Genomic DNA, 25,480 nt, shown 5'->3' on the forward strand with positions numbered 1-25,480 from the left:
TCCATGTGGTTTGTTTTTTTAAATCACACATGGTAAATCCATCACTATAAAAGACACACATTAGCAAAGCTCGTTTAGAATACGACCTTAAAGTGGGAGGAGCTGACTTTACTTTATATTACACAAAATGGACTCTTGTGAATTTTAAGTCATATTATAATAATGCTGTTTCCTCATCAAAAACAGAAAATGGAGTTGTGTTTTGTTTAATTCACACATGTTTGAGTAACACATTATTATTAGTCTGTTTACATCTCCAAAATTCAAAATGCTCTGTTACACCTTGTGAAGTGGTAGTTTTCAAGTTAACAGCTCCTTTTACCTTTGGTTCAGTAGAAATTGGCAATTCCAGATCTGAAATGATCCAAATGATTATAGTGAAGGTGTATGGAGTTTAAAAACACAGTGGAGCACTTCCTGTATCACTACATGATGACATCACAAACTGAGTTTTTTCAGTTTAAGAGAAGAACTCAGCCTAAATATTCATGGTTTATGTGTTAGCCATATGTGAATGAAACAAAACAAAACTCCAGGTTTGTTTGTGATGAGGAAACTACATTAGAGCATATCAGAAACTAGCCTGATACTGGCCCTTTAAGTTAATATGGGCCCTTTACTATCTGTGCCACTTCTACACTAAGAACACCAATCTGAACTGCATCCATTTGTATACGCAAACAAACAGGCCCATCAACAGAAATTTTGGGAGCACGGGACAAGAAGCCTCACATGGGCCACCATCTAATATAACTCCCCTGTGAGCACATGCAACTAGCCTATAATAAGTGCAAATCACATTTGCATTTTTAATTTTATTTTCACTTTAGCACCAGTTTAAAGGTGTGTTCACTGTTCAGGTGAAGGATCCACTACCTGCTTCTCTCCATGGAGACATTACCACTTTGCCTAGAATTGTCCATACTATGGCATTAAATGTTTTCATCTTGCATTCATTCCAATACAGTTGTCATTGCTCTGTGTACCTTGAAACCTAGCAGCACCAAATGCTTGTTTAATGTGGAACAGTCAAAGCAATTTCTCTAATGAGTTTTATCTGGTCTTCTGATAATTCAGTTTAATAGATTCTTTTTTCAGACCAAGGTTTAGTTTTGGGGGCTTTTTATTCTCACACCTGGGATACTGTCTTGAAGATGTTGAACTCCAGATGGCAGTGTCGTCCTACCTCCACCGGTAGGAAGACAGCGCCAAAACCTGTTTAAATCAAATGACTGGACACATCACAGCAACATCACGTGACCACTGTGAGGTACTAGTGAGCAGTCCAAATTGTCAGAGATGAAAACAAACTGAATCTTGATGTGGAAAACGAACCTATTATAAAAAAATATATATATATTAAAAAAAAAATCAACGCATTGACAATTCCATGGAGATGAGCAGTTGTTGGACCAGTTACACAGTGGACCTTTAACATTTTTGAATACACAGCTTAGGTCTTTTGAAATAAAGCTCTGTCCTGTAACCTTCAGTTGCTATGGTGAATAAACAGGCAAACACAGGATGTGCAAAGCATTTTTATATCATCTCTACTGAATACTGAATCTTATTGGCTGATTTATGCACAGAATACCAATGACATTTGTTCCAGGTCCTACCATCGAAAGCTAAATGTTCTAGCAAAGTGCAAAATCCATTGTTGGTTCATGGTACAAAATGACTTCCAGGATTTTGTCTGAAAAAAGAAAAAAAAACATCGTCTCTAGATGACATGATGCTACACAGAACAGAACAAACAGAATAGTCGTTTCTTTGTTAATAAATACATGCACTCACAACCTGGGTCTAGATCAGCAAAAATTTAAAATCTGTTTATGAAGAAGGCGACTTAAAGGGCCCATATTAACTTAAAAGGCTCATGTTACGCCATTTTGTGATCCATGTTCTAATGTTGTTTCCTCATCACACAGACCTGGAGTTGTGTTTTGTTTTATTCACACATGTTTAACACACAAACCCTGCATATTTAGGCCGAGTTCTTCTTTCAAACTGAAAACACTCTGTTCCACCTTGTAATGTCATATGGTGAGACAGGAAGTGCTCCATTGTGTTTTTAAACTCCACACAGTTTACTAGAATGATTTGGATGTAAATGGTAACTGTCAATTTGGAAACTACCACTTCATGACATCACAAAGTGCAACAGAGAATTTTGCACTTTGGAGATGTAGACAGACCAAGTGGTACTTAAACATGTGTGAATGAAAAAAACACAACTCCAGGTCTGTTTTTGAGGAGGGAACAGCATTAGAACATAGTTTAAAATTCACGAGAGTCCATTTTGCATAATATAGGACCTCACCTTTAACCTCACCAAAATGCTAAATTCAAAAATCTTGAAAAATATTGACAAAAATAAGTTTTAATATTTAAAACTACTAACACAACCGTAATGTAAAATTCTGATTTCTAGAGTAAAACGATACAAAAGCGCTTCTAGGGATGGGACAATACTATAATTTATCGTGATAAAAAGGGACGACAATTATAGATCGGACATTTACATAATCGTGAGAATAGCCAACAAAGATAATCCCCCTTACGTCATCAGAATGTGCAGAAAAAAAATCTACTTATCCACAGGGGAGTCGATGGAAAGGACAAAGGGGTTTTAGGGGGCCAGAATTGGACCCTCTTCCTATTAATTTGTCTTAGAAAGGAACCCATGTAAGGCTTCTTGCCCCTGGTCCCAAATTTCAGTCAACAGCCCTGCTCACCCAAAATATTCTCTGTGAGATTGTAGTTGTAGAGTATAGCAGATGTTTAAATATGGAACTTATTTATAATATTAAAATGATTCATATGCAGAATATTTTTAAACTTAAATCATTATTGTGATATTATTTTGGCTCTGACAATCGTTACTCATAATTTCAATATTGTCCCAAGACCAAGCGCCACCAAAACTCTCAAAGCAATGTGTTACTACTGGTCCACATCTAATTCATATTGGCCCATTATTAAATAACCAGATTTTAACTGGTTCAACATATAATAAACAGAATTAAAATAAAATAAAATAAATGTGCACAAAAACACAGAAAAGCCTGAGAAAATTATAAACTTTCCATATTAATATTTTACAATCATTTCAAGGTAGTGAAATAACCACAGACTGTATAAAGAAGTGGACTAAGTGTGACATCACCCACAGCAATTGGCTCCAGTCAAACGAAGCTCATCAAAGCTAGCCGTTAGCCAATTTGGAGCAGAGTTCTATATTTGGAATCCGGACCGTGAGTATCATAGCAACTAAGGAGTCAATCCGTCGAAAAGCTGTTGAAGGTAATGCCGCTTCCCACTCACACCACTGGCTTAGCAGGGAGTGCATTCTTAGCAATGCTGTCGATCAAACCCGTTGCTAACACTAGAGAGCACCCTCAGGGAAAGAAGGTGCCTGATTTGTCTGTTATTAATGTTCATATCTTGATTTACAGACAACAGTGAAATAAAAAACCCAGGATCATGTAGAGCAGGTTAATACGAACATTAAGGTCAAAATGACGAGTCTGACTGCAGCAGTTACAGAGAGAGGGGACACAGTATTTACATAGAGAGTGAAATGGAACCAGAGTTGATGACCAGATCATGATCTATTTCTGTTTGGACAGGGGCTAGCAGGTTAGCTGAGTCCATTTATATATACAGTCTATGGCAAAACTACTTTAAATATGTAACTATGTCAGTCATGTGATGGGATTATGATTTTAAAAATTATTAGATTATGTCATTATTGCCAAACAGTAGCGACCTTTAGCTGCCAGGCAAATGTAAAAGACAGTTGTGTGTATGTTTCAAATCTTCACGGTGCCTACTGGACAATTTCTTAGTTTTTAAAACAAAAAAACGTCCCTATTGCAAAAAATAATCCCATATACTTCAGATATATTAAAGTGGTTTATTGTAACATTTCACCTCCTGTGAAATGACGGGGAGAACTTTATACCAGTATAAATACGTTAAAAGCCTACTGAGCCTTTGTGAGTTTCTTTCACGCTGAGGCACGACCAGAGTGAGTGATGGGAGTGTCATGGAAACAGCTCGGGACAAAATGGAGAAATATGATTGGGGGATGAGAAGGCGTCTTTTCCTTATGGAGGGCAGAAGTCGGCAAAGTACGGGTGCTGCAAGGCCTCTTCCGCTGAGATCCGCTGGACTGGGTTACATTTCAAAAGGTTCTGGAGAAAAAAAAGCAATTTGAAAATTGTTGAAGAATCACCCCGAGGATTGAGTGGTTTAAGCTCAGGGAAATAAATATAGTTTAATGTGATTTGATCTTTATAAAAAACCTAACTCTCTATTTTTGATGTTGCTGTGCGCTTGTTGCTAAGGATGTGAAGAAGGCTCATTGTTGCCTGGAGCAGTTTAACAATTTAACTTCAATATATATTTGAAAAGTCAAACTCAAATCCCAAAACGCTTTGTTATTACATTGCTGTTACATAATAGTTTTTAACTACATATTAAATTGACACTTTTATTAAAATTATAATTTATTAAAATAAAGGTGACCTGATTAAATTAACACTCAAAATTAGCATTAGCACTGAGACACAAACATGCCTTTCTAAACACAGAAGTGTCTTTGGTGAAGTATTAATTTTATTAGTGTTGTATTTGACATGTCAGTGACATCCACCAGCAGCTTCCTGTCCACTGTCTAACCCCCTAACCTCTGACCCCTAACCCACCTGCAGCTCCCTGTCCAGAGCCTCAGCTTTACATATTTTTCATTTTATTGTGACTCGGTAAAAACCTCAGAGATAAAACTGGACAGGAGGCAGTGATGCTAACAGCGAGTTGGAGGGCGCTGTTGTGCAGAGACTATTGAAAGCTAAAAAGTTTGGAATATGGGATGTTGACATTACCTGGAGTAAATCCCGCCCTGTGCTACTGAGTTTGGGTACCACATTGACCAGGGAGGTGGTGGCTGGGTACATGGGATATGGCTGCAGACAAAGAAATGAGTTTGAGTTTGTCAGTGAAGCAAACTTCCCGCTAACAGGAAGTCAATAGCTCACCTTGTAATCTGGGAGCTTGGTCATTGTGGGCCACTGCTCCTCGGTCGGCGTTCCCAACAACGTTTGTGGGTTAAAGATACACCAACTGAAACGTTTCCATTGGAGTGAATCATTCAATCGAAGAGGCTGAATGTAAAACCATCATGTTTTGAGTGTTTGGCTCACTAAGCAGAAGAGAGAACTATGCTTTTGTCGATATCTACAAATTATTCAAAAGGATATCTGAAAATTCTCTTCAGTTGGTCGTCCACATCGTTGCCAGGGAAGAGTGGGCGCCCTGCGTTTGCCAGCTCTGAACACAGAACACAGAATGCATTCTTAACAAGTGTGATTTGTAAGAACAGTTTTTAAATAGTGAAGGTGTTTGAAAGCCCAACCTGAGGCAGAAGCAGAGTTTTATACAAAGGCAGAATGTGCTGAGCTAAAGCTTTAAATCGTTTACATAGGAGCCAGGTTCTAATTAGGCCTGTGAGGTGGGCTCGAACCTAACCACCACAGGCACAGGACACACTCCTGCTGGTTAATGTATAAACAGCAGAGGCCTCACACAGTACCAGGCTCTAATATCTGCTTCACAACTCCTACAGCCTGGATAAGACTAGACTAGAGTTACATACAGAGAAAGAAGTCTGGAAACTGCTTATCAACTAGTGCAGGAGTGTCCAAATGCAGCCCTCAGACCAATACCTTCTTCCTTCAAAACTGAGGACAGATCAGAATTCACTAAATTTCACATTATCTTCAAAGGGTAGAGCCACTATAAAGCACCCATTCCCTGTGTCCCATATTACACAAAATTGACTGTAAACTGACTTGTAGCCTTAATCTATGTTATAATGCTATAGTTCAGTAGAGATTGGGAATTCCAGAGCTGAAATGATCCAAATGATTCTAGTGAAGGTGTGTGGAGTTTAAATATACAGTGGAGCACTTCCTGTATCAGGAAGTGTTTTCTGTTTGAGAGAAGAACTCGGTCTAAATATGCAGTTTGTGTGTTAAACATGTGTGAATGAAACAAAACACAACTCCAGGTCTGTTTGTGATGAGGAAACTGCATTAGAATAGATCAGAGAACAGTGTAATATGGACCTTTAAATGCAGCTCTGGGGTCAAGAACAGACACTTTCCACTGCTCACTCCTCCTATTGGTCAGCCTCAGTCTAGAGCGACAGGTGGATTTAACCAATCTCAATGAAGACTTTCAGAAACAGCAGACAGCTTTAATTATGTCTTAAAATACTGGATAGAAATATTCAGAAAACGTGAATCATGTTTCATTAACACATGTTTAACACAAACCCTGCATATTAAGGATGAGTTCTTCTCTCAAACTGAAAACACTGTTCCACCTTGTGATGTCATGTGGTGATACAGGAAGTTCTCCACTGTGTTTTTAAATTCCATACACCTTCACTAAAATCATTTGGATGATTTCAGCCCTGGAATCTCTACTGAACTAAAGGTAAAAGGAGCTGTTAACTTGAAAACTACCACTTCATGACAAAACAAGGTGGGACAGAGCATTTTGAGCTTTGGAGATGTAGACAGACTAACAAAGTGTTACTCAAACAAGTGTGAATGAAACAAAACACAACTCCAGGTCTGTTTTTGAGGAGGTAACAGCATTAGAACATGGATTAAAGCTCACAAGACTCCATTTTGTGTACAACCCCAATTCCAATGAACTTCGGACATTGTGTAAAACATTAAATACAAAATGCAATGATTTGCAAATCCTTTTCAACCTATATTGGACTGTATAAACTACAAAGACATGATATTCAATGTTCAAAGTGATAAACTTTATTGTTTTTATGCAAATATTCACTCATTTTCAATTTAATGTCTAGTACATGTTCCAATAAAGCTGACACAGGGGCATGTTTACCACTGTGTTACATCACCTTTCCTTTTAACAACAATGAATAAGACAATAATTGTTGAAGCTTTGCAGGAGGAATCCTTTCCCATTCTTGCTGAATGTACAACTTCAGTTGCTCAGCAGTCCGGGGTCTCCGTTGTCGTATTTTGCGCTTCATAATGCACCACACATTTTCAATGGGAGACAGGGTCTGGACTGCAGGCAGGCCAGTCTAGTACCCGCACCCTTTTACTACGAAGCCTCGCTGTTGTAACACGTGCAGAATGTGGCTTGGCATTGTCTTGCTGAAATAAGCAGGGATGTCCCTGAAAAAGACGTTGCTCGGATGGCAGCATATGTTCCTCCAAAACCTGTACGTACCTTTCAGGATTAATGGAGCCTTCACAGAAGAGCAAATTACCCATGGGTACTAACACACCCCCAGACCATCACAGAGGCACTAACACACCCCCAGACCATCACAGAGGCACTAACACACCCCCAGACCATCACAGATGCTTTTTTCAACTTTGCGCTGGTAACAATCCACATGGTCTTTTTCCTTTTTAGCCCACAGAACACAACGTCCATGATTTCCAAAAACAATTTGAAATGTGGACTCACACCACAGCACACTTTTCCACTTTGCTTCAGTTCATCTCAGGTGAGCTCAGGCCCAGAAAAGCCGATGGTGTTTCTTGGTGTTGTTGATATATGGCTTTTGCTTTGCATGGTACAGTTTTAACTTTCACATGGAGATGTAGCAACGAACTGTGTTGACTGACAATGGTTTCTTGAAATGTTCCTGAGCCCATGTTTTAATATCCTATACACATTCATGTCAGTTTTTAATAAATGTTGGTTTTCGGCCTTGTCACTTGCGTGCAGAGATTTCTTCAGATTCTCTAAATCTTTTGATGATATTATGGACTGTAGATGAAATCCCTAAATTCCTTGCAATAGTATGTTGAGAAACATTGTTCTTAGACTGTTGGACTATTTGCTCATGCAGTTGTTCACAAAGTGGTGAACCTCGCCCCAGCCTTGCTTGTGAATGACTGATCCCTTCGGGGATGCTCCTTTTATACACAATCATGACACTCACCTGTTTCCAATTAACCTGTTCACCTGTGGAATGTTCCAAACAGGTGTATTTTAAGCATTCCTCAACTTTCTCATTCTTTTGTTGCCCCTGTCCCAGCTTTATTGGAACGTGTTGCAGACATCAAATTGAAAATGAGTGAATATTTGCATAACAACAATAAAGTATATCAGTTTGAACATGAAATATCATGTCTTTGTAGTTTATTCAGTTCAATATAGGTTGAAAAGGATTTGCAAATCCTTGTACTCTGTATTTGTTTTAAAGTTTTACACAGCATCCCAACTTCTTTAAAAGTTTCCATAACTCACCTGCAAATATACATCCCGCGGACCACATGTCGATTGAGGTGGAGTAGAGCTTAGCCCCAAACAGCACGTCTGGGGGGCGGTACCACAGTGTCACCACCTAGAGGACACAGAGCGCACTACATCACACACACAGATGATAAATGTGCCACGATTATGAGCCCTATTCTGAGAGAGGCCGGACATTTTTAAACTGACAGGACTTTGACAAATCGCACCCGAGCGACTTGGCAGCTCTGTCATTCCTCGCTCTGCTTCTTGACGTCTTTAACAAAGTCCTGCCTCGCCAGTCCAATAGAGAGACTCAAATCTCCTTTAGTTACCAGAAAAAGTCCATAATGAAGTGAACATTCAGGCAGAGCTCAGAAATAAGTGATGAAAAGTGATTTTTTCTCCCAGAGAGCTAGAGTGGGCGGGATGAATGCAGAGCTGAGAGGGCTTGAATGTTTTAGCGATGCAACAGCTCACCCCTTGCTAACCCTCAAAACTTTTACAAGCAATTTGGAAAAACAAAAGCATTGCAACAAAATTATTTTGTGAAGTAGCTTAAAAGTCTTAGAAAATCAAAATGAGAAATGACTGAAGTGCTTTTAAATTCAAATACATTCAAGGGTTTTTAATTAGTTCTGATCCTATTTTTCCCCAATCAGACAGATATTGCATTGCTACTTTCGCAGATTTTCAAAGCACATTACACCATTTGTCTGGGCTTGAGAACTGATGTAAACGCTCAAGAAGACCTTTGACAGATGACTTCACCTCACCAAACCTTTCCTTAGTCTTTAAATCATGCCTATTGTATCTCTATGGTTCTCATCTCTGACCCCAGTGGATCATTATGTTATATTAATTTTACACATTTTAAATCACAATATTCATCTAAAACAACTTAATAAAAGAAACAAGTCCATCCACTGGCATTTGAAAACTGATGCCCAGTGGGAGCTGACGTCGCCGTAACATCATCACAACAAAGCGCCGCATACTGTCGGTGCCCCCTATGGACAGCTGCACATCACCTAAGAGCGGCGCATTTTTTTCCATTTGTACTAAAATGACTATGCGACGCTGCCGAATCCTACAAGTATCACCGATTAAGAAAATAAAACTGTAGAAGGAAGTGCATATGTCACAGCGGGCGAGTCACAGCGGGCGAGTCACAGCGGGCGAGTCACAGCGGGCGAGTCACAGCGGGCGAGTCACAGCGGGCGAGTCACAGCGGGCGAGTCACAGCGGGCGTGTCACAGCGGGCGAGTCACAGCGGGCGTGTCACAGCGGGCGTGTCTATGTTTACCACTTTCTACATTTTATACATATGGAAGAAATGAAATATATGAAGCAAGATGTATGGAATTACAAAAGAAAAAATTGTAATAGGTTTTTCAACCAAGCAAAGGATGTTGTGTATGTACAATACACATATAAAAAACCTGCTGTCTACCCTTGGCAAGTCTCTAATAACTTCTACTTAGGAATGAAACCACAGACCTTGTATTAGTGAGATAAAGCACCAACTTCTACACCTCCATGCTGTAAGTTAAACTAGGAACTTCCATCAAAACGGCTCATTCATAAACAGAATATCACATGGATATTTTATAAAACATGATGATGAAAACATGTTATTGCTCATTTACTAGTTATAATTTCGAGTTCTTTTCTGACATTGCTAAAAAATATTACTTGAATTCAGATTCAAGTTCACAAAGTGAACATACCTCTGCGGAGTAACACCTGACAGGAATCCCAAACGCCCGAGCCAGGCCAAAATCTGCCAGCTTCAGCTCTCCGTTCTGAGAAAGGAGAAAAAAAATAAACATTTAAGATTTAAACAAGAAAACACAACACGACTCCCTCGTTTTACTCCTGACTAGGGTTGGCAAAAGTATCAAAAATCAGATACTAAGCAATACTAAAACTAGTATTGAAACTAGATCCTCAATGTTCACAGGTATCAATATGAAAAAAAGTCCCATTGACAGAAATGAACCTTTCCTGAATATGTTTATAATGATGTCTTTCTGTATCTTTCACATGTATAAGACACATAGACTAGTTTACGTACATGGAGCACTATGAGCCTACTGGACACTGAGCACTGTTTTCTCTTTCTCTTTCCTCTCTTCCCCTCCTCTTTCTTTTTTCTCTCCTTTCATTCCTTCACACTCTCCTCATCTTCCACCTATTCTTCCTCTTTCCTCTCCTCTTCCTCCCTCCTCTCTTTTTCCCCATTCTTTTACCTCCTTCCTCTCCCACTATCCCTCCCCTATCTCTCTCTGATCTCCTCTTTCCTCCTTTCTCCCCCCCTCTCCTTTCCTTTACCATCTCTCCTCCCTCCCCCTCCTTCCTCTCCTCACATAGACTAGTACCATGGACCACTATGAACCTACCTGCACCACTGAGGGATTACAGATATAAGGCTACATGGGAATAGCACACAAAGTAATGTGGAACAGCACAGTATATTGTCTAAAGAAAGAGTGTTTTTATTGTCATTGTGGTATCGGGATTGGTATCAAGTCCATTCCTTAGTATCGAAATCTTGGCATCATGCCAACACCAGTCCTTACTTACTCTGTTGATGAGCAGATTCTGTGGCTTCAGGTCTCGATGCAGAACGTTCCGGCTGTGGCAGAACGCGAGGCCCTTCAACAACTGATACATGAACGACTGCAAAACACAACGCAATAGTTAAGATTTTAATGTCGACTTGAACAACAGAGTCAAAACATTATTATATATTTTACCTTCACAGTTTCAGGATCTAAATCTCCATTACAACTGTCAAAATATTTCTTCAAATCCTTAAATACAAAAGTAGGATTAGCTAGTCTTTAGGCTAGTCTTTTGTAGTACATAGTAAATGTATTCTCACCTGGTCACAATATTCAAAAACCAAAGTTAATTTCTTGTCACTGTGTAAAACATCGTGTAGCCTGTGGAGAAACAAACACATTTACACTTAACATTAAAGACACAACAAAACTTTGTCTGATGGAGGGTCTGCTGTGAGGAGCCCATATTTATCTGAAATATTACACAGTGTGGCATGTGGTGAGTCTATCGTCATGGAAACAAGAAGGTAACAGCATCAGGGTCAGATATGCAGAAAGGGGACCCCACTAAAAGTAAGAATTAGTGATGCACTGATCTGAAACTGGTATAGGTGTTGTTACTCAAGAAATAAACAGCTAAATAACACACATCAGTTTTATATTATTTGTGTTGACAGGGATTAAAGATACTTGAAGCTACAGAATCAAAATCAGTATCGAAAAAGAAAAAGCTGGATTGGTGTATCTCTAGTAAGAAAGTTTTTCAAGATATAATAAAATAAAAAAAACATCCTCAATTGAATAAATGCAGGATGGATTTTAAAACCATACTGTGGAACTTTCCAGGCAAATCAATAACACAGAGACAAGCAGGTGGCATACTCTTCACCATAAAAGTGTACTGCAACTTTAAATCTCCAAACACATGTGAAATAAATAAGATACTCACCTAACAATGTTTTTATGTTTTAATTCTTTCAGCAGACAGATCTCTCTGAGCGCAGAGCTGGGCACCCCCTGAACACACACACAGTGGTGTCGCCCAGTTTATGAATGAAACCATGAATCAAACATGAAAGCATGACACAAACACACACCTCATCATCATCGTCGAGTCGGACTCGTTTCAGAGCCACGATCTCGTGTGTTTCTCTGTTTTTGGCCTTAAACACTGTTCCATAAGTACCTGCCAACATAAACAGTATTAGCATCATTAGCCTGCAGCATCCCACAAACTCAACAGCAGCTTTAACACACATCTCTTTAACCCTGATGCAATGCGGCCACATACAGATACAATATGAAGGAAAAAAGACACGTTGCAATTAAAAAGAAGATGCTGTTTTTCTTCGTAAAGCCCGTATCAATGGATGCTAATACTAGCTCTGTGTAGCTGTGGATGCTACTTAGCAAATCAAGGAGTTATCTGTCAAAGATCAAACTCACCCTCTCCGATCTTTTCCAGCTTTTCATATTTCTGCATGTTTGACCCGCACAGCCTCCCGCACTCACGTCTATCACGACAGATCTAGCGAAGTTTGTGGTGAATTTGTGTTTAGCTCAAAACAGTCTGCAGTGTCTGCACAGTCTGCTCCAGTGCGCAGGCGCGGCTCTGCCTCTGGGGCCCCCTTCAGGACAAGAGGCGAACTGCAGCGCTGACACAAACAGCCAAAAGTTTGAACACACCCTCTCATTCAATGTTTTTTTTTCTTAATTTTTACTAGTTTCTACATTTCAAAATATATATATTATATAGCAAAGATAAAAGTTATATATAATATATACATATATATATATATATATATACACACACATATACATATATATATTATATATACACATATATATATGTTCCAAATGTTTAAAAGTTTATATATATATATATATATATATATATATATATATATATATATATATATATATATATATATATATATATATATATGTATATATATCCTTGTACGGATTTTTTTTTTTTTTCAGTGTGGCTAGCAGCGGTACGTCACAGAGTCACAGAGCGGCTCTCAGAGACTCATGTCCCGATGTTGAGCTGGGCCTGGTCAGGAGTCAGTACGACCTTTAGCTGGAGGATTTGACCTGCTGTGTGGTTATGGCTGTGTCTGGGGGAAACCCACCCCTCGCTGTTTGGAAGTTGAACCCTGAACTTTCTTATTACTTTGAATTACTATAAAAACCTAAACAACCCAACATTCAAAGACTCTTTTAGATAAGAACAAGTCACTACATTCTAAAAAAAAAAAACAGATGACAATAATGACATTTAAAAAAGACTCAAATAGAAACCTCAGGTGTAAAAGTGCAGATATCTGTTTGTGTAAATGGAGTAATGTTTGTGATATAAATGATTTGCACTGAAATATTTTCAAGTGATGATCACAGTTAAAGTTTTGTCTGGAAAAGCAGCAGATGCATCAGATAACTCTTTAAGCTTTTTTCATGAATTTCTTGTTTAACTTCACGAGACTGTGGAAGTCTTTTTTGTATTTCATGAATGAAATGAATTAAAAAATAAATAAATAAAATATTTTTTTTAGCAAAATGAGGCAATGCTGAGTCTAATATATCAACCTCTTTATTAACATTGTTTTCTAGAACAAAACATGACTTAAAATTTTTTTTTTTTCCTTTAAGACTTTAAAATAGTGTTGTTGTTGTTGTCATTGGTCCATTCTACTCATCTCACAGACTTTCCATTTTCATTTTCCTAAACAAACACATTCTTAAATAAGCTTCCCTCTGCACACACAAACACATACAGACACACACACGTCTCTCATAGACCCTCTCTATAAAGCCATGAGGGTGTTCATGTCTGCTCCTCGGCTCTTTGCCTGCGGATCAGATCGGCATAGAGTCCTCCTTTGCTCAGTAGTTCCACGTGAGTCCCAGCCTGAAAGCAAAGACGAGGGGCTTCAGACGCTAGTTAAAGGCTACAATTCAGAGAGTAGTGTCCAATAGAAATGCATGGATAAACATTGACTGAAGGGGGCGCTCACCTACAATAAGGCTCCGGTACCAGAGAAAACGAGCCGTTATCATGAGACATACAAACCAGTTCTGTTTTATTTTCTTCTTCCCACAATTAACAGCAGTAGTGTAGTTCCCAGCAGCATTGTTACTTAAGTAAAAGTACAGATACTGGAGTAAAAAAATACTCAAGTAAAAGTATCACATGAAAAAAAACTACTAACGTAAAAGTATTAAAGCACCTGTTTAAAAATGTACTTAAAGAGCAAAAAGTAAAAATATTTTCATGATGATTTTGAGTCTATTGAATCTTCAAATGAGGTGATTTTGATAAGGATTTGAGATGAATTTTGTTCAATGAAACAACTGAATCGATCATTTTTTTCTCTGCTTTTATTTGTATATTTTTGTTTTGCTAAAATTATGAATGTGGTAAAAAATAAACCCTCAGCCTTTTCAGCAGGTCTGACAATAATAAAAAATAATTTTACTTTTCAGTCCAGTTCAAAAATGTAGTGGAGTAGAAAGTACAGATACTGCTCTTAAATTTACTGAAGTAAAATTTTAAAAGTACACAAAGTAAAATGTACTCAGGTATACATTTTAGGTATCTGTGCTTTACTTAAGTACTGTACTTTACTAGTTTTACTTTGTTTCGTTCCACCTCTGGCTCTCAGATATCGGCATCGGTTAGAGATAGAAAATTTTGCCGATCTTTGGCTCTATTCTATTGGATATTAATATCGGCTCAAAAAATACAAATCTTTTCCCAACTTAAATTACTGGTAATGAATGAATATTAAAGTTAACTCAGCATCAGTTCTCTCACAAACAAACAAACAAACAAACACAACTTGGTTATTTCTAGTGTTGTCAAGAGAAATGGTGTCTGGTATAGAACCTTTAAAGGGCCCATATTACACTATTCTATTCTCTGTTCTAATGTTTTTCTTCACAAACAGACCTGGAGTTTTGTTTTGTTTCACTCACACATGTTTAACACACAAACCCCGCATATTTTGGCTGAGTTCTTCTCTCAAACTGAAAACACTCTGTTCCACTTTGTGATATCACAGGAAATAATCCACTGTGTTTTTAAACTCCATACACCTTCACTAGAATCATTTGGATGATTTCAGCCCTGGAATTGCCAATCCCTACTTAACTAATGGTAAAAGGCGCTGTTAACTTGAAAACTACCACTTCATGAACTCACAAAGTGGAACAGAGCATTTTGAGCTTTGGAGATGTAGACTGACTAATAATGAAGTGTTACTCAAACATTTGTGAATGAAACAAAACACAACTCTAGGTCTGTTTTTGAAGAGGGAACAGCATTATAACATGGGTTAAAGCTCACAAGAGTCAGTTTTATGTAACATAGGACCTTTAAAGAACAGTTTTAGATTTGTTTACATTCAGTTTTTGTAGTAGTTTACTTTTACTTTTTTTCCCTATATTTTACAAAAGTGCAGCCCATTACATAAATAACTAAAGGCTGTGGTACCTCTACTATCCGGCCGTTGCTCATCACACATATGAGGTCGGCTCCTTGGATGGTGCTGAGCCTGTGTGCAATGATGAGGACGGTGCGCCCCCTTGTGGCTCGGTCCAGCGCCTCCTGGACCACTCTCTCTGACTCTGCGTCCAAAGCACTGGTGGCCTCGTCCAGAACTAGGATACTGGGGTTCTTAATGAGCGCTCGAGCTATGGCTATACGCTGCTTCTGACCCCCAGATAAAGTCACCCCTCGCTCCCCTGGAAGCCCACAAGGAAAGAGTATTAAAGTACGTAAGTAAAGATGATATTTCAAGGCCTGAAGATCTTAAGGGTACAAAAAACTACAAATGCATTCACAAATGAGGCAGAACAATTCAAGATGATAAATATTCAGACAGGGGTCAAATCACATTCTTAAAAATATATAAATGACCAGTTAAAGTTTTGGACACGCCCCCTCATTCAGTGTTAATTTGTTTATTTTTTACTTCTTTCTACATTTTATATACAAACATAAGATATTACATATATATGAAGTAAAATATATGGAATTATGTAGGAAAGAAAACAATTTAAACTACTAAATACTGTTTTTTATATTTTAAATTCAAATTCTCAAAGTTTCCTCTCTCTGCCTTGTTGAAAGTTGAGTTATTTAATTGTTTTTCTTCACTACATAATTCCATGTATTTACTTCATATATTGATGTCTTCTGTTTGTATATAAAATGTATTTCTGTATGCTTGTTTTTGTTGACTTATGTGAAGCACTTTGGTCAGCTTGTTTTATATGTGCTATTGAAATAAACCTGAAACAACTTGAACTGTAGAAAATAACTTCTACCAAACAAAAAACGAAACAAAAGCTACACTACATCCTTCTGGCATTAGGTATATTCCCCAGTTTTATTAGGACTTTTCCAGCAGTAAAACAAATTATTTTTAAGCTTATTTGAAAAGAAATTAATTTAAACTTATAAATTAAACTAGTACATTCTGCCCAAGCTGTCACCTTTTCCCACCTACCTACTACTGTGTTATATCCATCTGGGAAGCTCATCACAAACCCATGAGCGTTGGCCTGTTTGGCGGCATTAACGACCTCAGCGTCTGAGGCCTCGGGCTTCCCAAACCGGATGTTCTCCATGATAGAAGATCCAAACAGCACCGGCTCCTGCACAGACAGAGGCGAAGGTTTGAGCTGCTGCTGGGAACAAAAACGTGTAAATAAATCATCAATGTCCATCATCGTCCATTTACCTGGTTAATAAAGCCGATGACCTGACCCCTGAGCCAGGACAGGTCCAGAGTCCGTATGTCCAGTCCGTCCAACATTACTACTCCGCTGTTGGGGTCGTAGAAGCGCTCGAGTAAGGAAGCCACGGTGGATTTACCTACAGTCCAAAAGCCAAAGTGCAATAATTAGAACTAATAATACGACTGTAAAAGCTTTCTTCACTGTTTTATTACCTCCGCCTGATTCTCCAACTATGGCAACTGTTTTACATGGAGGCAGCGTCAGGTTCAGCTTCTTTAAAATCTGATGGCCAGGTCTGGTTGGGTAACTGTAATTCAAAATGTGTTATCAACACAATGTTTTGTACCCATTTAACTGACTCATTTAGGCTGTTTTAAGGGTAGACATGGTTAAAGCTGCTCTATGTTTGTCTTTAATGTCAACAAAGTTTCAGTCGTGGTCATCCAGACACTGTTTTTGCAAACAAAATGTTTCGGTTGAAAATTACGCTTTCACGGGTTTTGAGACATTTGTTGTGTCCAGTTTGTCTCAAAATTATTTGTAAGTGCAAAAGCTGATTTGAATATGAAGACAGCCACACTGGCCTTATTAGCAAAGATTCCCGCTAGCATAAGGCACTAGCGAATGCTATACTAATGTCATTTTCTAAAAAATATTTTTGTAGCCACACTGGCTGGATTCCCGCTAAGCTCCGCCCTTTTTCTCTGTGACAGTTGTGAGATTTACGCTCGCCTCGCCCCTTGTCTGATGACAATCATACATGCCATTTGCCCTGCCCCTCGTATAATTCATGCTAAGCCTTGTCCCTTTTCTCAGATGATTCACACTAAGTCCTGCCATTTTTTTCTGTGATATATGATTCCCGCTAAGCTTTCCACTTTCTCTGCAGTTGTGTGGTCCATGCTAGGCTCATATGATTCATGCTAATCCTTGCATCTTTTCTCGTATGATTCATGCTAAGCCCCACCCTTTTTCCTCTGTGAGTTCTGTCATTCACTCTAAGCCCCGCCCCATTTCTCTGTAAGTCATGTGATTCACATTCCCCGCCCCACGACATGCACACATCTCATTTGCCCCACCCCTTGTGTGATTCAGGCTCAGATGATTCACACTAAGCCCACCCTTTTCCTCTGAGTTGTGTCATTCACTCTAAGCCCCGCCCCTTTCTCTGTGATTCACATTAGGCCCCGCCCCACGACATGCACACATCTCATTTGCCCCACCCTTTGTGTGATTCATGCTCAGATGATTCACACTAAGCCCACCCTTTTTCCTCTGAGTCGTGTCATTCACTAAGCCCCACCCCTTTTCTCTGTAAGTCATGTGATTCACATTAGGCCCCACCCCGTCTGACGACACGCACACATCTCATTTGTCCCGCCCCTTGTGTGATTCATGCTGATGCCCACCCACTTTCCAGGGGGTCCCTGCTAACCCCTACCCCTTTTAACTCAGTCATGCGATTCAAGCTAGGCTCCTGGCACCCTGGGTTTTGAACCCAGATCCCCCGTGTGAAAGTCAGATGACTTACTAGATGAGCTAGCCAGCAGCTAGCACATACTGTCATAGCTGACACGTGTGTTTGGCTCTGAGAAACAAAGTTGGCAACAACAAAGTTGGAATGCCAGATTTGGCATCTAACTTATTTTGTGGATATAATTTCTTCACTAGATTATATTCTCTGGACCTGTACGGAACTCAATCGGCCCTTAGCTTCGTTTGTGTTTTTACATGTGGCCCTTAATGAGAAGTTTGGACACCCCTGGTGTAATCAATTTAAACCAAATTAGATGTAATTGTGAGATCTACTTCATTCTAAATCAATATCACAAAGTAGCAAACCTAAAAGACACGTTCATGAAGTCCACTCTCCCGATGAGTGAGTGATAAGGGATGCGACCCCCCACACTGACTGGAATAGTGGGCTGCAAAACAAGGTACTCAAAAACCCGAGCGCCTGAACTCATCCCCCTCACAACCTGCAAGAAAACAAAACATGAGAGCTGTTTTAATCCTATGTTGTTTAACCCTCATCATTTAATAACGAACTTATATACTCCTGCTCCTATTTTTAATGTTTTATATGGGCTTGTGTACTTGTGTGTTTCGTTTGTTTTTTGTTTGTATTGTGTTTGAAACAGGGTGCCCATGAAAAAGAGTCTCAGTGCTCTCATTGGGTTCCTCTGTATAAATAAAGATAAAGAAAAGAAGGAAAGAAAATATAAAAGTATTTTCAGTATTCAGAACACAGCACTTCGATTGGCCTATGTGTCAGACATTACAAAATACATTTTAATTTACATAATACGTAAATTATTTTGTATTCTGTAACTAAACACATAGTGTGTGAGACTCACCTGCCCAAACAGGATAGAAATACTCGCCAGTGACCTGAATCACACAAAACATTAGCATTAGCTCAAGTGACAGCCAATTTTATTATATAAACTGATATACTGCCCTTGTTACCTCTGTACTGTCTGTGAAGCCACCAGGAACGACATCAAGTTTCCGGGGGACATTTCATTACTGGATATTAACGTCCCTCCAGCAAAAATAGTTCCCAGTACAATGCCTATGTCAGGATTATACAGGGAGATTAACATCAGTCCCACAGTAGCAGTCTATCTCCCACTGTAAAAAAAGACACTCACAGTTCAGTGCGATATTCGACAGGCCCTGAAAAACGGCAATTCCGTTTCCGAGTGTTTCGTTCATTTCGCAGGATTTGTCGACTTCGTGGGAATATAATCTTTATGTGAAATAAAGAGAGTGAGTAAATATGTGGTTTGTGTTTTAAAATGAGAAAAATGACGCACTGAAGCTCCCGGTCTTCCATCGCAAACGCCTTCACTGTGCGGACGTTTCCGAGAGCTTCGTCTGCGACACCTGTGGCTTTAGCGACCTTCAGAGAAAACACGAAAATGATGTTTATGCAGATGACACAAGCACTCAGCATTCACCACAGTCAGCTAGTAACATAGACGGAATGAATATAATGTATGTAATAATAATAATAATAATAATAATAATAATACCTGACTCGCTCAAAATAGAACATAAACATAAATACCTTTAACGATGGTCATAATAAACTCACTTGTTCTTGGGCGGCTCTGGACAGTTTCCGCAGCAGTGAGCCAATCAGTGCCCCTCCCCCAACTAAACAGGGCAAAACCACCACAGTGAGTCCTGTGAGTTTGGGAGAGATGAGGTAGAGAGAAACGAAGCAGCCGAGCGTCTGCGTCACACTCCTTAAGCCCTGAAAGAACAATACACTTCTGTTTAATACAAGGAACCACTGGTTCTGTGGAGCTGATGGCTTCTACACCATGTAAACTCTTCCCTCATGTGTGTGTATCTGGTTTATATCTTAAAGAGCACTTTTATTTTCACTTACATGACCAGTCAGAAGTTTGGACACGCCCCCTCACTCAGTGTTTTTTTTCTTTATTGTTAATACTTTTTAACTTTTATATACACAAAGAAGACATCAAAAATATGTAAGGAAGGTATATGGAATTATGGAGTAAAGAAAAAAGTGAGATATCTCTTTTTATATTAAAATCCTCAAAGTCTCCTCCCTTTGCTGAAACATATTTAGTAGAATTATTTAACTTTTTTCTTTACTACATAATTCCATATATTTGATGTCTTTTGAAAATAAAATTTGGAAAAAAATTGTAGAGAAAACATTGAATGAGATGGTGTGTCCATCTCATTCGTGCATACAAGTTTTAGAAAAAAACAGGTAAAGGGTATCTATATAATCAAATGCAATGGGCGGCTTCAGCTGTGTCTTATTTACAGTGTACTTTTTTTAAATAAACTAAACTGCACTTTACAAATTAGAAATCCTCTAAACGTGACCGACCTGAGATATGACCAATTTGAAGGACGACTTAAATTCTTGAATATCAGCGGTCAGACGGTTCACCAGCTGCCCAGTTTTATTGGCATCGAAGAAAGCCACATCCTGCCTGAACAAACAAGAGACAATAATATTTTAATGAATACAGAGCACTGGCACATTAGCTCTGTTATAAAGTCCAGCCTGTCTTAAAGTAAAGCTCTATCTTCCAGAAAAGACAAGACACATCAAGCCTGTGCTGTGCAGCTGCACTGGTTCCCGTTTCATACCGGGTCAATTCAAAATGTTCATGATTATGTTTAAATGTGTGACTCTATGGGTCCAGTCCGCACTCTGTAGGTCCTCTGTCTGCACTTTATGGGTCTTCTGTCTGCACTTTGCGGGTCCTCTTTATCTGAGGGAGCTACTGAAGCCCTATACTCCACCCAGAGCCCTAAGGTCAGATGTCAGCTGACCAGCTCCTGCTGCTGTGCCCAAAGCCAGGCTCAAGACCAGAGGTGACAGAGCCTTTTCTGTGGCAGCCAGGGACTATGGAACAGCGCCCTCTGCCTGTCAGATCCTCTCCGACAGGTGGAGTCTTTCACACAATTTAAGGCTAGACTGAAAACCCACCTCTTCTTCCTGGTATTTAACACTAGACGGGATATACAGGTGTTTTATTGTTCTGTTCCTATGTACCATGTGTCTGTATATTTGTTTTTGTTTTTTTATGTGAAGCACTTTGGTTCACGCAACTTGTTTAAAATGTGCTATAGAAATAACATTGAATTTAAATTAATCTGAATCCTCGTGTCCCAGATGTGTTCTTCTTCCTCAGTACCTGAGTAGAGATGAGAACAAAGTCTTCCTCATGTTGGCTGCCACTCGCTCACCGACCCGCGACAGCAGTATGATGTAACTGCTGGTGAGCAGGCCCTGCACACATCAACATGAGTGACCAGGGAAATACGCCATTTTCCACTGAATAACTCTGTGACATAATGAGTTTGCTCTAGGATTTATGTCGAGTCGAGGATGGAAGAAAAACAAAGGAGTAATGTACACAGCTCATTTCTATTAATCTCATTATTTTGATTAAAGAAGTACTCCATTTTGTTAGTACAGATACTAGAGCAAAAAAATACTCAAGTAAAAGTAAAAGTAGCACATGGAAAATCTACTTACAAATATTTTTAGATTTAATAAGCTTCAAATATAGTGATTTTGATAAAGATTTGAGCTGAATTTTGTTCAACAGAAACAAGTGAATTGATTGTTTTATTCTATCTGTTTTTATTTGTATATTTTTGTTTGTTTAAGTTATGAACACGTTAAAAATAAACCCTCAGCCTTTTCAACAGGTCTCACACAATAATAAAAAATACTTTTACTTTCTACTCCACTACATTTTTGAATTTGACTGAAAAGTACAGATACTGCTCTCAAATGTACTGAAGTACAGATAACTGAAATTTAAACTTAAGTACAGTACTTTACTGTTTATTTCTTTGTGATTTCACATGGTAATACAGGAAGTGCTCCACTGGGTTTTTAAACTCCACACACCTTCACTAGAATCATTTGGATCATTTCAGCCCTGGAATTACCCATCTCTACTGAACTAAAGGTAAAAGGAGCTGTTAACTTGAAAACTACCACTTCATGACATCACAAGGTGGATCAGAGCATTTTGAGCTTTGGAGATGTAGACAGACTAATAATAAAGTGTTTCAAACATGTGTGAATAAAACAAAACAGAAATCCAGGTCTGTTTTTGAGGAGGGAACAGCATTAGAACATGGATTAAAGCTCACAGGAGTCAGTTTTGCATAAGATAGCACCAGCTGTTATGTTATTGTATTTTCTTTTATGTGAAAACAACTATAATCTAGTGGAGCGCATTATGGGTAAGTAGGTTTGCTCTGTACATTCTGGTGATGTAATAGAGATTATCTTTGTGATTCTCAAAATTATATAAAATGCCCCATGCCCCGATTTTTGTCAACAGTTTTTATGTCTCATCTCTAACTCAGAAAGCCAAATATTATCTTAGGTGGTTGTTGCTGTGACAATTATGGGATAAAGATAAACAAAACAAAACATACAAATAGAAAGATTAAAATCAACTATTCCTTCTTTTATCAAAGCCTCATATTTATTTTACTGTTTAACTCCAAGTCCATTTCCCTCATTTCTGATCATTTTCCAGTCTCCCGTTCCCAGGTCTGACTTTATCTTGTACACATCTTATACAAGCAGCCTCTTTGACACGCTGGAGTTGTTTACAAACAGCACTTTACCTGCAGCCCGTAGAGCCCCAGCAGCTTCAGAGCGGGGACTCTTATCTCATGGATGTAGTTTCCGGCTTGTTCTCGGAGATAACGCGCCACCACATTCACCAAATCCCCGAGCATCAGCGGGATCTGAATATTAAGGATAGCAGCGCCGAAAGCAAACTGGGAACAAAGAGAAAAACACATCAATCCACCAACTGGGACAGTGCTCAAAATATCAATATGGCAAAGTATCGATACAGAGATGACTATCGTACTTTTTTAAACAACATTGGTTCATTACACATTGTAGAGTTGTACACTAAAAATACTTGTGACTATTGAATTAAGACTGAATCAGCTAAAATGCATATTTATAAGACAGTTGGTTCAGTTGGTAAAGTGTCTGTCCACTGATCTGAAGGTTGGTGGTTCAATTCCCGCTCTTGACGTAAACATCAGTTGTAGAGTGCATAGACTGTATATATAAATGGACATAGCTAACCTGCTAATGCGCCATGTTCAAAACAGGGATCATGGGCGCACTTCCGGCTCCATCGACTCTGGTTCCAATTCACTACATTGAAAAACTGTGCCCCTCTCTCTGTAACTGCTGCTGTCAGACTCGTTATTATTTCAGGCTTAAAATGTTTGTATTAACCCACTCTACATGATCCTGGGGTATTGAGTTTGTAAATCAAGATAAGAACATTAATGGCAGACAAATTAGTCGCCTTCTTTCCTCGAGGTTGCTCTCACTAGTGTTAGCAACAAGTTTGACTGACAGTGTTGCTAAGCTAAAACAGCGACACGGGCAGGAAGGGGCGTTACTCAGGGTCAGAATTCCATGTATGAAACTGGGCTCCAAATTCGCCTGTGTAACTGAAATTCCGGTGAATTTCAGATACATATGACACTTTACATAAGAGTCAATACCTCAATTAGCCCTAGCACCGAGTATTTACAACTATTTATTATATATTTCACATATATATATATATATATATATATATATATATATGAATATTACTTTGCACTCACCACAACAGCACCAATCAGAGCGATGAGTTCAGGTTTAACAAACTCCCAGAGGAGATACCAATTAAACTCAGGAGTGTCTTCAGTCTGCGTTGTTAGTATGTTGTTGTTGACGTCCGCTTCACAAAATGCAACTTTACAAAACATTCGCCCGGAGACAGTGAGGAGGGCAGGGGCCAGGATGAAGTGGAAGACAGATCTGGAGGGTCTGGGGTTCCTGGAGTAACGCAAACATGTTCTCTGGACCAGACTCTTAAAGTGACGGACTGCACTGATGGACCGGAATGTGGAGATGGCCGATTCTGGAGACGTGTGTGGCCTGTGGCAAAAACAAGGGTGAATATTTAATGACAAGACAAAGATTATTAATATACTAGTAGTTTTTTGTATCCCAATAGAAAGCTGATTTTATTATTTCATCTTTTGTATTCGTACACAAAGTAATTCAAAGTGCTTTACAGAATAAGAAAGACATTAAAATCACAATACAACAATTCAAAACATAAATAGTCACAAATAATCATCATAAAATGAACATTAAAGAAGAAAAGTGCAGAATAAAAAGTCATATGCACAGCTAAACAGAACTGTTTTGAGTCTGGATTTAAACATGTAGAGTCAAAGTAGTCTGTCTGTCTCACATTTTCAGGAGGACTGTTCCGGGTTTTAGCTGCATAAAACTGAAACGCTGATTCCCCATGTTTAGTCCTGACTCTGGGACAGGAGGCTGGTCTCTGAAGTCCTCAGAGTGTAAGATGGTTCATATGGCACTAACATGTGGGAGATGTACTTTAGTGCTAGGCCATGGAGAGACTTGTTCACAAGCAGAGCTGCTTCAAAGTCTATTCTCTGAGCCACAGGAGCCAGTGCAGAGACCTGAGCACAGGACATAAAAAGCTTTAGACTGACAGAAGCAGCAGCCCCTTCAACTAGGAATGCACCAATCCAAAGCTGGTAGCTGATATTGGCGCAGATACTGAAAATTTAGCGGGATCTGAAATCGGAGGACAAGCGCTCTAAAACTGAGACACTATACAGTCAAGTATTCCAAGGTTGTGGGTTTGACTCCCAGGCCAGAAGGAGTATATATTCTCCATGAAGTTTGCATGTTCTTCCTGTGTCTGGTTTTCCTTCAAAGATCTTGGCTCTGCTTTTGATAAGTTGCTTTGTGGTACTGGATCAGTTAAAGATCAGATTTCCCTAAGCGCCACAAGTGCATAATAGACAAATTCAAAACAAAATGACAATTAAAAAAAAATGCAATAGTTATTCTTACAACATAAACCGGTCATCTGCTTTATCCCCTGTGTACTTTTAATACTTTATATGTAAAGTGGTCAGTCACGTTATCTCCCTGTCTGATGTCAGTAGCAACAGCCAGTAGCCATATTAGCACCGGTCAGTCCCATACACCCACCGTGAAAACCTGCAGAACCCGGCTGTTTGACCGCTCCCCCGCAGTAAGAGCGCAGGGACAGATGTGTTTATACGACAGCAGAGTAAATGAATCATTGCGCTGCCCTTTTCTTCAATAACAAGCTAATAAAGCCGTAATAGTTACTAAGCTCTGTAATCCACTGCAAACCTGCGAGCTGCCATGTTGACTTTGACCCACAGTGCAATTCTGTCACGGAATAATTACATTTTGTGCATAATTTTGTTTACAGTCTATAAAAAAACAAACAAATTTCTCACAATAATTTATG

General features: G+C 39.0%; 2 protein-coding genes across 3 annotated transcripts; both read right to left on the bottom strand.

The window, feature by feature from the left end:
- Window positions 1-1,522: 1,522 nt before the first annotated feature.
- Window positions 1,523-12,487, bottom strand: cdk5 (cyclin-dependent kinase 5). Its single transcript, XM_033982409.2, has 12 exons — window positions 12,315-12,487; window positions 11,966-12,054; window positions 11,818-11,885; window positions 11,189-11,249; window positions 11,061-11,117; window positions 10,888-10,983; window positions 10,032-10,106; window positions 8,317-8,413; window positions 5,265-5,334; window positions 5,043-5,103; window positions 4,890-4,970; window positions 1,523-4,199 (listed from the first exon to the last, which is right to left on the bottom strand). Exons 1-12 carry the CDS (start codon window positions 12,349-12,351, stop codon window positions 4,113-4,115), a joined length of 879 nt encoding a protein of 292 aa, XP_033838300.1. The 5' UTR covers window positions 12,352-12,487; the 3' UTR covers window positions 1,523-4,112.
- A 957-nt stretch (window positions 12,488-13,444) lies between these two features.
- abcb8 (ATP-binding cassette, sub-family B (MDR/TAP), member 8) lies at window positions 13,445-25,393 on the bottom strand. 2 transcript variants are annotated; one of them, XM_033982212.2, is made up of 16 exons: window positions 25,192-25,393; window positions 23,778-24,093; window positions 22,764-22,919; window positions 21,305-21,399; window positions 20,488-20,593; window positions 19,714-19,875; window positions 19,433-19,518; window positions 19,268-19,365; window positions 19,083-19,188; window positions 18,971-19,004; window positions 18,456-18,592; window positions 16,826-16,920; window positions 16,616-16,749; window positions 16,382-16,529; window positions 15,364-15,614; window positions 13,445-13,779 (listed from the first exon to the last, which is right to left on the bottom strand). In XM_033982212.2, exons 1-16 carry the CDS (start codon window positions 25,284-25,286, stop codon window positions 13,696-13,698), a joined length of 2,103 nt encoding a protein of 700 aa, XP_033838103.1. In that variant the 5' UTR covers window positions 25,287-25,393; the 3' UTR covers window positions 13,445-13,695. The 2 variants fall into 2 exon arrangements, with proteins under 2 accessions (XP_033838103.1, XP_033838104.2); XM_033982213.2 differs by lacking the exon at window positions 25,192-25,393 and adding an exon at window positions 24,416-24,644.
- Window positions 25,394-25,480: the final 87 nt, after the last annotated feature.

Source organism: Periophthalmus magnuspinnatus, chromosome 17 (genome assembly GCF_009829125.3).
Source record: "Periophthalmus magnuspinnatus isolate fPerMag1 chromosome 17, fPerMag1.2.pri, whole genome shotgun sequence".
Classification (NCBI taxonomy): domain Eukaryota; kingdom Metazoa; phylum Chordata; class Actinopteri; order Gobiiformes; family Gobiidae; genus Periophthalmus; species Periophthalmus magnuspinnatus.

Bases quoted from the DNA above. Each gene is read 5' to 3' on its own strand.
- abcb8 (XM_033982212.2), bottom strand. From the start codon at position 25,286: ATGATTCATTTACTCTGCTGTCGTATAAACACATCTGTCCCTGCGCTC. The intron at 15,615-16,381 runs GTAGGTGGGAAA...GTGGGCTTCCAG, and splicing joins TGGATATAACACAGTAGTAG to GGGAGCGAGGGGTGACTTTA. The intron at 13,780-15,363 runs GTACCACAGCCT...CTTTGCTTTCAG, and splicing joins GCAACGGCCGGATAGTAGAG to GCTGGGACTCACGTGGAACT.
- cdk5 (XM_033982409.2), bottom strand. From the start codon at position 12,351: ATGCAGAAATATGAAAAGCTGGAAAAGATCGGAGAGG. The intron at 5,335-8,316 runs GTGAGTTATGGA...TTCTGTGTTCAG, and splicing joins CGCGGGATGTATATTTGCAG to AGCTGGCAAACGCAGGGCGC. The intron at 4,971-5,042 runs GTGAGCTATTGA...CTTTGTCTGCAG, and splicing joins CCAAGCTCCCAGATTACAAG to CCATATCCCATGTACCCAGC.